The sequence below is a fragment of the Bombus pascuorum genome, chromosome 9, assembly GCF_905332965.1.
Source record: "Bombus pascuorum chromosome 9, iyBomPasc1.1, whole genome shotgun sequence".
NCBI lineage: Eukaryota > Metazoa > Arthropoda > Insecta > Hymenoptera > Apidae > Bombus > Bombus pascuorum.
In genome coordinates, this window is record NC_083496.1 from 11370112 (window position 1) to 11381794 (window position 11683).

At 40.5% G+C, this 11683-nt stretch overlaps 1 protein-coding gene across 1 annotated transcript; it reads left to right on the forward strand.

Moving 5' to 3' along the window:
- The first annotated feature begins 321 nt into the window (after positions 1-321).
- On the forward strand, positions 322-11296 carry LOC132910934 (uncharacterized). Its single transcript, XM_060967133.1, has 3 exons — positions 322-3668; positions 8888-9167; positions 10162-11296. Exons 1-3 carry the CDS (start codon positions 3533-3535, stop codon positions 11258-11260), a joined length of 1515 nt encoding a protein of 504 aa, XP_060823116.1. The 5' UTR covers positions 322-3532; the 3' UTR covers positions 11261-11296.
- Positions 11297-11683: the final 387 nt, after the last annotated feature.

Genomic DNA, 11683 nt, shown 5'->3' on the forward strand with positions numbered 1-11683 from the left:
CGGTGTATATATAAATAGATCTGAGATTTTATGTCGATTCGAATTTATTTTTCGAATTTCAATTAGACACACATATTGAGATTTTCCCCGTCACAAGTATGTGCATAATACCTCTATTTATACAATATAAACAATTTCTTTCTCTTAAGCAAATTTCATTATTACAAAAATCTAATACTATTTTCCATTCAATTTCTCACTTACTTAGGCATGTATAATAACGACTTGATTCTTATTAGCAATGAGCTGAACTTACACATCCCCTAAGAACAATTGACGCTTCTCATTAACCTTTCCCAAACTTTCCATCTAAACCTCGCCAATATCCCATGAAAAACTTTCGTCTATCTTAATCACCAATAAAATCACCATCGAAACAACAACAGGAGGGTACGGTCACGCGAAATATCCACGAGAAGTATAATTGTGTGTAGCAGTAGCAAATATGAAAAGAAAACAGAAGTGAAGAAGACGCGGCGTGGTTCGCAAGGCTACGACAAGGTAAAGTCAACTAACTATCCGGTCTCGAAGAGAAACAGAACAGAGTAGCTAAGCAGAATCTCGAGGCAGGATAGCCAGGAAGAGCTAGGTTATAGCCGAGGCGAGGCGAGTTCGAGTAGGGATGGGGCAAGGCAAAGCGCATTGGCGAGGCAACGCTAAAGCAACGGGCCCAAAGACGTTGGGACTCGAGCTGGCTCTGGTGGCGCGTTCACCTCCCGCTCGAACGCAGTACGCTTCGGACTCTCGCGCAGGCGAGATTGCACCAATCCGCTCGGTCGATCCGGCGACCACGTGCGCCCTGAACGTTCCACGGGAATCGGCTGTGTTTTGGTGACGGGACCGGGCCACTAGGCCACGTGTTTTGCGCTGGCTTCTCACATTCAACAGAATTAAAGAAAATTCTTTAATGAATACGCGTATTCTTCGAGGTTTCTAGGATTCATAAGTGAAACAAGGACGAGGAGGGTTAAGATATATCGTAATTATGATCCAATTTCTAGATGTTTCGATCGTGTATGAAATGGACAAATTGCAGTTAAGAACGCGATAGAGTTATCGAGATTATAAATAGACATGATTATTGAGGATATACGGTTGTGTTAATTTGTCGAGCAAAGGATGTACGTAGAGGTGTGGTTGCTATGGTGTAATGGGAATCGCGAGGACGGAATTCGATCGAGGAAGGATATAATTTGCGATTAAGAGTACACGTGGATCGGAACGTCTCTGAGATGGTTCCATTTAATCGGGAATTAATTCGATCGATCTGGATAACTATGGACCGTGAGAGATACTAGTTCTAGCTCTGTTCCTATCATAGTGTGACGAATAAATGGAAAAAGAGGATGTGGAAGTGTAGATAAGAGAAGTAAGATGTTCCGTCCAGAGACAAAAGGTGAATTTTATAAACTGAAACGCTCCGCGAATTCCACCCCGCTGTTTCATTAAAGCAATTCGCTACTGTAAATACGGAATATATTTTTACTGGGTGGTCGTTTGAAGCAATGAACGATTGAAAAAAAGACTTGACGAGTCCAAGTTTAGATTTATTTTATCCATGTCGAGCGGCTATACACTGGTCGGTTCATTAGACTATGAAGAGCGGAAGTGACGTTATACTATCCATCGACATCGTGTTTGAGCGTCAGGCTGATCGAGAAAGGAGACGTTCGATAAAAACAAGACGGAAAACGTCTAGTCAAGTGGCCAGGTAGAAACACGAATATTACAATCCTCTTAAAGTCTTAATGCTTCGTTAACTAACAATAAGTAAAGCTTAGTCCATATACGAGATCCATATCTATCCATTCGAACGGGAAATTTTATTCGTCGTAAACGAACGTTGATCAAGAAATCTGTTCTCACGGTTCGAATTAACAGAAAGGTGTCGAGAACTTGAAGCCTGGTTCAAGCGACAAAGAAACGCAATCTCATCATCGAGCATCATTCCACGATCATCGTTCCGAGGCGAAACCGAACGTGATGGCGAATGAATTTGGAATGGTCACGCTAGCGTGAATCGATACGAGAGATACGCGCCGATCCGTCGACACCATTGTTTGGTAACGATCGTCTTATGGATGGATCCATTGACTCGTGATCCGTGTTACAAATAGGCCAAGAAAGAACTAGACGTAGAAAGGGAAAAGAAAGAGCTATCAAGGAAACAAGGGGAGAAGAAGGAAGGGAAAAAGGCGAGCAAAGCGTACGAACCGACCGGGAGCAGGATTGACGGGATGCAGAAGAAACGGTGGTGCACAAAAAACGCTTAAAGCGACAGAGATACCGGGTTAATTAGATTATCGACGGTCCCAGGGAGTTGCTCTCTGAAAGAGCTGCCAGCACGACCATACATGGTCCACCGGCCTACGAAGAAGCTGGAGCGTCGCGTGGGAGGTCGTGTAGCTTCCACGCTCGTTTTTACGTAGCTCGGGAAGACGGATTCGTGTGCTCACCTTGGAACCCACACGTCGGCCGCGATTATTAAACAGGCTGGTTGCGCGTCTCGTTTGCGAGTACCGGTCTGTCGATTTACTGGCAAACGACTTTTCCGAGAAGGCCAGCCATCACTGATCCTTTGAGTTGGTTTCACGGTTACGCGCGATGATCGCCGATCTCCAAGATTTCAAAAGCAAAACGAGTTCGTTTTATTGCTCGATGATATCAATCGAGGTTGCAGGAGGGTACGCCAATCAGACATCTGCAAAGGAGGAAGATCACGAAGAAAAGAAAAAGAAGGTTCCGTCATCGACTTGAGAAATTGTCGAAAGTTCGTCGATCAGTGGTCAAGAATAACTAGTCGTGAAAGCCGAATCGCGTGCCAACTTTCAATCTCGGTGCCGAATGCCCGCTACGCACGCCAAGATCGCGTTTAAAGCGGCGTCCGCATCCTATAAATCCAGATTTCCGCGATTCCAGTGAACCAGTCAGCGGCTGGCCGCGTATATATGTCGCGCGGCTTCTCTGCTAGATCATTAGACCCGCGTGGAGGAGCATTAAGAACGATGAAAGTGTAGCGGAGCGTGTTATGCAAAGCAGTCGACGGAACCAGAAAAGCCTGATCCCGCTGATCGATCCGCTCCTCCGTCGCCACGAATTCGAAGCGATCGCTGGGAATGCGTCACGCTATCGCGGATCGATTTCAATCCTACTATCGATCTACCGAAGATTATGCAACTTCGAAACTTGAATCAGGCTTATGCAACGGTACATCCACTTTGCGATCATAGCAGTCATTGGTATCAACGATGAGACTGGTTAACGACGAAAAAATGATTCTGGATACTTCCTAGTTCTTTATCAACAACTTTCATCGTAGTCATCGTGCGATAGTCTTTACGTAGGACTAGTCGTTGGTTCTTTACGAACGTTAATCTCTTCAGGAGGATTCCTCAGCCTGGGATTCTTGAGAATTGAATTGCAAATCGTGGTTAGACATGGATCGATTCAAGGGCATTTCGAGGCTCGCGCGGTGATCGAAAGTCGAGCGGCGGCGCTCGACCGATCACGGGGGACTAGGGCTGGAGCAAATATGTCGGTCGCAGGAACCAGGAGACTATACAGAGTAGGCCTAGTCGCCGTGCTGGTCACCGCGTTGTGCGTGTTGACTCTGCTCGATTCGCCGCCACAACTCCCGGATCCACCAGCGGATCCTCCTCCTACGCCTGGTAAGCAATTTTCTCCGTTGCTGCGCTCCTTCGCCTCCAGCAGCGTGCGACCTTTGCCCTTTCGTTATCGCTGAACGGTTCGCAGCCTGTACCCACTAACGCGTCGTTGCCACCTAACAATGCCTACTTTTTCTTTGTTTCTTTCTATCTCCTTTTTTATTCGATTGTTTCATGCTAGGCGATTAGACGCCACTGATTTTGTCCCTTTCGAATCCTTGCGAGGGATTTTAGTTAAATTTCGCGTTGAGTAAACTTGTGAATAGGTATCTGTAATAGAGTGGGTCGAAGAATAAGAAGTTCTTAAATTTAAACGCCATATTCATGGAAATTTTACTTTTCTTTCCTTCTTTTCTAAGAATTCTTATTGATATTTCAAAGTCTCAAATTAATCAGACATCTTAAGTATAAGAAAAAAAGTAGTAGTTAATAAAATTAAATATTTTTCGATAAATTTTTGATTCAGTCTTGACATTTCTGATTGTTGTTCTAAAATGTAATTATATCTAAATAAATATATTTTGTGAAGTAAAAATATGTAGAAAAGTATAACTAGTAATTAGCAAATATCTAATTAACAGATAAGGAATGGTGTCTGGTCTTATTGGAATATTTTATGTAGCAAACCAAACATCCTCTTTGCCTTATTTTGAAAGCAATATTTCACGAGACACGGAGCTAAGTGAATTCCACCATGCAAGAATCGCGAATTTATTTTCCTAGCATGAAAGCCCTCTGAGTCAAAGATCATCGATAACAGCTTCTTTAAATATGCAAATGTGCAACTTTTATCTTCTCCTATATCTACGTATTTGCATATCAAAGCTGTGCAAAGTGCAAGTACCCTGATCTGGGACCATGAGAAATTTATAAGTTTCCTGATGGGTTGATCGCTGCTTTTCAAAATGTGTCATAAATTTCCTGAGCATATCCGTCAAATATTGATACATCTTTCCTTCGAAAAACTTTACAAGAGCGAACAATTTTTAGCGAGATCAAGATGAAAGCACAAGGATAATAACTTTAAGATTCCTCTGCAGGAACATGATGGATGCATTAACTCACGAAATTGTTCGAACACTTGTAGTAAAATTTTTTTCAGAATGTATTATGTATTTCACGGCATATAAACATTTTGAAATGTTATTAGCATTATTACGTGTAAAAAATATACGATATATAGTATACAAATATGAATTTGCATAAATATACAATCTATGTTCGGATAAGACATGACTATCATGATTACGTTGGCTTATCTATATTACTTAATGTTTATAAATAGCGTTTTGAATAAATACAACTAAAAATCAAGAAATAATTTTAGACTTTTAGTAAGTTCGGTTTTAAAAAACACGAAGATACAAAGGTTATGTGATGTTAAATTATATTAAATTCCTACTACATAGTATACCGAAGCCAGGGTAATTATTCACCATCTTTATGAAATCGTAAAGTTTATAGTACCGGTCGTAATTCAAGAGAAAGGTATTTCTGGCTGACGCAACGAAAATGGAGCTACGGACGAAAGTAAAAGTGACGAAATGCTCTTTCGCTGACACAGCGATTGATACGCGACAAGAAGATTCTATAATCGCAAAAGCCATTCCCATGTGTTAGGATAGCTCGTTCCAAGTTTAGTAGCAGATTTGTGTTTTACTGTTCGCACTACTTCCTACCAGCGAATACTTTCCCAGCGTTTGGCTCTAGCCGACAAAGAATAGGAAAATTCCACACGTGCCTTCAACCGACCATTAATTCATAGTTCGAACGATTATGCTTAATCGCGTCAATTTTAACGAGCCCGCTGTTTCTCTTCGAGTAACGTGTTAGATTTCCTTTAAATAAGTTGTTCGGCCAGCAATTCGATGTAAATCGAACGTTTCATTTTATACTCTACAGGTTTGCATGAGGGGAATCTCGGTGAAGATAAAAGTAAATTTTCTATTACGATTCATGATCAATGTAGCTGAACAACCAGAAGATCTCTTGCTACACATTTGTAGTTATGTTTCGGTACAGTGGATTGAAATTTTCCTTTATCCCGGATTTCCTAAGCCTAAACTGGCAGATTTCAATTTCGATTTAATATCGGTATATAATTTCAAGTGTTTTTTTAAAAAAATTCTATATTTTATCTTTCGTTTAATTTTTTCAAGTAATTCAAAATTTCAGAATTCACTCACAATTAATTGTGTAAAATGATTCGAAGTCCTAAATCAACTACCAACAATTTAAACTAATTTTTAAGTGGTGAAATAATAATCGTACAATAAAGATCACTGAGAAATTGTAACTTCAAGACTACATAAGCAACAAACGATAAATCAAATACGATAAATGATATCACGCGTTAAAACATTCACCGTTCATCGAATCGACACCTACTCTAAACTTTAAAATCAGATTTCAGATCAGAAATCAGATCAGATAATCCAAACTTCGTCTTCCAAATTAATTAAACCCAAAGCCGAACAACTATCATCTCCAAGCACCAGCACGTACTAATTCTCGGAGAAAACCGTCGAAATCGAGTCGAGTGGAATGGCGTACAAAAAGCTCGCCCCTTGAGGGCCGTAAATCAACCGCGGTGCAGTGACACAGGCTTATCGCGGACACAAATCTTTACACGGTTCCTTGGCGGTAGCGACTTCATTAGGTGACATAATTTACAACTCGATTCATCTACCGATTGCCTCCTCTTCCACGTAACACCCTCTTTCTTCTTGTTCTCCAACTATTTCACCTCTGCGAGACTGGAAAACGTGAGCCTCGAAGCCTCTTCTCTTCATAGTTCTTCGACCGTCGTCGGTTCATTCTCGTATTTCTATCGATTACCGTGTAGCAGAATTCGCTTTCTCGTAAAACTAGCGAACCGTGGCGTCTCCGAGAGAAAGCAGGAAGCAAAGTTGCTAAAGGGCAGGCTTGGATGGTACGCGGCATCAGCGTAATACGCGGTCGTTGGGTCAAGCGTAGACACAACTTTTAACGATTGTAAAGTGACTGTATACTGTACATAGTAGGATGCATAAGCTGGGATATCAGAGAGAGAGAGAGAGAGAGAGAGAGAGAGAGAGAAAGAGAGAGGGGGGGACAAACAGAGATAGAGATGGAGACAGGGACACAAACAGATAGACAGATAGAAAGCGTGATCGAAACATTTGCACACTGATCGCACGCCGAAGGGCATGGATTTAATTGGTCGACCAAGCTGCTTTAATTCGAGAATTAACGGAAGATGGATATTTTATGTGCGCAGGTGTGAGATGCTTTGGGAGTACAGATTTATGCTAGGTTGAAGAAGTGATAGGGCTAGAAGAAAGGAGTGAAATATTAACGGTAAACGTGTATCGTGCCTCTTGAGCTTAACGGTCGTGATTAATTCGGGAATCATTGTAATGAGTGTATCTTTGTTTGCTTAGTATTTGTCAGTGCTTATTTTCCTGAAGTAATAGTTTTAATTTTGGAAAGTATTTACGGAGGTGGGTTAATTTGATCGAATGTAAGACAAGTTCTTTTCAAGAACTTGATATAAATGAGAAAGGCATTCTTTTTAAAAAATAGGATTTAAATATAGAAACTCGTGTTTTAATTCAAACAATTAGTTTCAAATTTGAAAAGCCGCATTCGAATTTAAACTTAAAAATGAATCTAAATCTAAACAATTAAATTCAAATATAAAAAATTACATGTATGTTTAAACAAAAATTCAAATATAAATGTCAAATTAATATGTAAGAAGCAAGTTGTATAAAAATTCATTCTACAAGTAACAGTTAATGAACGCTTCAAACACTGATTACAAACGGTCTCGTAGAACTGACAACCGGCGAGTTTCTATTTACGTTTCACCGTGCGTGAACAAATGACATATTTCACTATCGAATCCATTAAACGAATCGATCATGATGGCAGAAGATGGAATAAAAGTATGATCAAGGTAACTAGTGGTCGTGACTCCTGGTCATTCGTGACTTTTACGCAAAACGAGTTTTCCCTCGATATACGTTAAAGCATATTTGCTATTAGAGAGCAATTAACCAAAAGAGCAATTGAAATTCTATATAGGTAGCTAATCGATGCTTATTGGAGGTCAGTGACGTGTTTCGAAATCGCTTAGAACAGGTATTACAGAGAAATTACCGAGAATTTATGGAAATAACGATTTAAATGTAGCACGATCGTTTACTCACACGTAAACGTATTCACGACGTACAGCGTCCGGCCTCGCTCGATGACGTAGTACTTCCGTCCGGTAAAAGATCGTCGAGGTGTCTAGGCTTCCTTTCTATTCGCAGAGAACGATGACACTATCATAGCTACACGATTGATAATAAAGGAAATTGATAACCAACTGTTTACAGGTGCAATATCTTTTAATGTGGGTTTTCCGTTAGTTAGAATTATTTTCATTCGCACAGCGGAAGTGTAGGCTCAATCAATTATTGCTAGCAAAAGCTATAAATTTTAATTAAACAAACTTACTTTGCCTCGGTAAATTATTGCGATAAAATTGATTTTCCGCGAATATCACCGGAATATATTCAGTGGAAGAGTTAATAAATCTTCGTAGTAAATCTCCGTAGGTGAATTAAGTTATCTGAGTCCATGTCAAAGTTTTACTATTCCGAGTTTTCAACAGAACTAAAAAAGTTCTGTAATATTTAATTACTTACGTGTTTACTACATTATACAACAAGTCATTAAAAATTCCATTCAAACATTTGAAATTTTATCCATCCATCCAAATTTAATCCAAATTTAATCCATTAAACATTTAAACGGAAATAAGAATTCTAATTGAGGAATGGATGCATACTCCACAAAACTTGAAATAATTCCCCTAAAAGTCTTTAAATATGTATTCTTTCATAAATATCTTAATACTCATAGAAATCAATACTAAGACTAATGCGTGAGTATAACTCATAATCCACGTACACCATTAAAAGATTAAACCAATGTTTAGTATAAACGCTACCTAGAAAAACGAACTTAATTATCTAGCTCGGATACATTCGAGCCTCTGTAAATACTTAAGCGACCATGGTTTATCTTTCACGCGATGTAGCTTTCCATTTAATAACCCGCATCGCGTACGTAGCTCGTATCGAATTAATTAGCCGAAAAGCGTGCGCTACCGCCGCTTCCGCGTTAATGAGCAGAATGTAGCATGCGTCACGCGACTATCACAGTCTCAATCTCCCTGACACATTTTCCAGGTGGCGAACCCCCGGGCACAAGAAGCATCGTGGCTTACTCATGGGCGCGGAGATTGGCACTCGATTACAGACCCTCCAAGGAGTGCGACGGTAATGGAACGTACGGAACGACGTTAAATACGTTCAAGTTAACCGATGAGAAGTGGCTCGAGACAATCCCCGGACAGCTCTTCCTGTACAGCGCCCACTTGGACCTGAGAGTGGCCGGTTACCCAAGCCTCAGGGTGATTGGCGTTAAACGTGGACCTCTACCGACCTCTGGCCTTTTCTGCACCGTCTGGTGAGACATTTTTTCGCGAACGAGTCAGCCTTTCCATCTTTTCTAATCACTTCAACCGTTCTTACTTCCGGTATACAGTAAAGCCCTGGTATCGGCGGTTGATCGCGATTCTGCATAATTAAATGGTCACGGTCTAAAAAATTATATGGAAAATTTGTAAATTTCAACACAGTGGATCTTCAACTCTCCATGTTATTACTAGATTACGGATCTTTATGGAAATTAATGTTTCTATGAACACTAGAGAATAGAACTCTTAAATAGAGATTTCTTTTTTCTATTAAATATTACAATCAGTACTATTGTATTATATTTTATATATAGTTTTCTATATTTTATGCACATTCTGTATATTTATACATCTTTAAATCTTCCATAAATGCATAAGTATGCATGAGTAAGTACACAGTTCACAGATGAACCTTTTGACAATTCGGAGATATCGCCGTGTTTGCAAAGCCATATCATTTTCATCCTTAAAAGCCTTTTGCCCAAAAGTTACTAGAATAATAATGTATCAAAATAACGAGATAATCCAGCGACATATAATAAGATAGGGCTAATCGAATTTCGCACTCATCGTCCATGAACAGTCGCTTTCATCTGACTTCTTGCCCGGTTACTATCAAACTTTCTTTAGACCTTCTTCGAGGAGCAGGCAGCTGTTTCATAATTCGGACGATTATGTAAATTCGGTCACGAAACTAAACTTCCTTCAGTCAAAAAACGTTGGCCCCTTCTCACAACCTATCTGAATATTTCGAGATCCAGCAGAAATTACTGATTTTGCACGTTCTTCAGGCACGGGGAGAAAGATTTCTTTTATTAAAAACACGAGACTTAATAATCTTTGTTCCTGCTCGTTTACATGTAAGAAAATATAAGTAGCAAGGATCGTTTAATAAAAAAACTTTCTTGAATTAAAGTCGCGATATGTTCTTGGAAATCTATCCAAATATATTGAGAAATTTATTTATAATCTCTGCTCGTTCAGGTACAAAGAGGAAGAACGTGGCAGAGCTGTCAGCGTGGAGGCACTTGTGTCGACGATTTGGTTGGACGAGTGGGGCGAGACAGTGGATAGCTATGCGGGGATCCTCGTTGGTTGTCAATTACCACCGGATGCAGCGATCGAGCCGTCGAAGGTGTACGTAGGCCTGGAGCCCTGCCACCAGAATGCTAGTCATAGTTTAACGATAAACGGGGAAGACAGGAACGAGGCGGAGGAACGACGTCGTCAGTTCACTCTTTGCATCAAGGGTTTGGACTTCGACGAGGACATCTCTCGGAAGATCGTCGCTTTTGTCGAATTCCACCGAATACTAGGCGCCGAGCACTTTTATTTTTACGTGTTCAACGTTCATGAGAACGTGTTGAAAGTGTTGAGGCTGTACGAACGATCGAACGTGATCAGATGGTTCAATCTGACGTTGCCGGGCGATCTACCGAACGAGAAGATCGCTAGAAGGCGGTTTCTCAGCGAGGACATCTGGATCAAGAGACGTATGGAGCTTATACCTTACAATCACTGCTTCTACGATAATCTTCATCGATCGGAATTTGTGCTGCCCATCGACATCGACGAGGCGATCGTTCCGGCCAGAAGAAAGAACTGGTATGAGCTGTTGCTCGACGAGAGGATCAAGCTTGGAAGAAACTTCAAGGACTTCGCCTCGTATGCAGTTAGAAACGTTTATTTCTTCCCTGAGCTGCAGACCAGAAATCAAACCGACCGCACTAGCTTCGAGGTCAATTCCACGAATATTCTGCCTGATCTGGATTATCTGGATACAATCAGAACTGCTTGCATCTCGCCAGAGGGTGACTCGGTGAAGAGCTTTGTCTCGACCAGGCGCGCGTTAACGGTGCACAATCATTACGCGCTAACCACACTGAATCCGTCCACCAGACGGGCACACCATTTTGATCCGGAAGATGTGTTAAAGCATCATCATAGAGCTTGTGATGATAGACACTTGGACTGCGAGGATATGATGGGGGACGTTAGGGTCGATGAATCCGCGTTGAGGTACGCGGATGAACTTAATCGAAGGATGAGGACGTTTTTCAACGACTTCAAAGCATTCACGTAGCAGGAAGAATGATGTATATAATAAAATAGAATTAATCGTTTGTGGTGTATTTTATTGATTCTTCATCTCCTTATTTCCGAACGGAGGCCAAATAATGAAGAATATGGTAAGTTATATATATGGTAAGATGTCCTTGAATCTAAACAGTTCTCTTATCAATTATTTTGGAACTCGTTAAAATGTTTCCTTTAAGCTGTCAAGCGTTCTAAAACTTATAAAAACAAGAGTAGGCTCATCATATCTTTCCCCTGTAAAAATTCTCGAAAATTTCCTTCCGCAATCCTCTGTTTATGCAAAATGAAGGTATTTAAAATAACATTGGATACAAGCGGACACCGTTCCGCGAAATGAAATTTGTATAATTAAAACGGAAGATTACTCGAAATCAGACATGAACGAGCTATTTCAGCAATACACCTCCGC

Bases quoted from the DNA above. Each gene is read 5' to 3' on its own strand.
- LOC132910934 (XM_060967133.1), top strand. From the start codon at position 3,533: ATGTCGGTCGCAGGAACCAGGAGACTATACAGAGTAGGCCTAGTCGCC. The intron at 3,669-8,887 runs GTAAGCAATTTT...CACATTTTCCAG, and splicing joins GGATCCTCCTCCTACGCCTG to GTGGCGAACCCCCGGGCACA. The intron at 9,168-10,161 runs GTGAGACATTTT...CTGCTCGTTCAG, and splicing joins GGCCTTTTCTGCACCGTCTG to GTACAAAGAGGAAGAACGTG.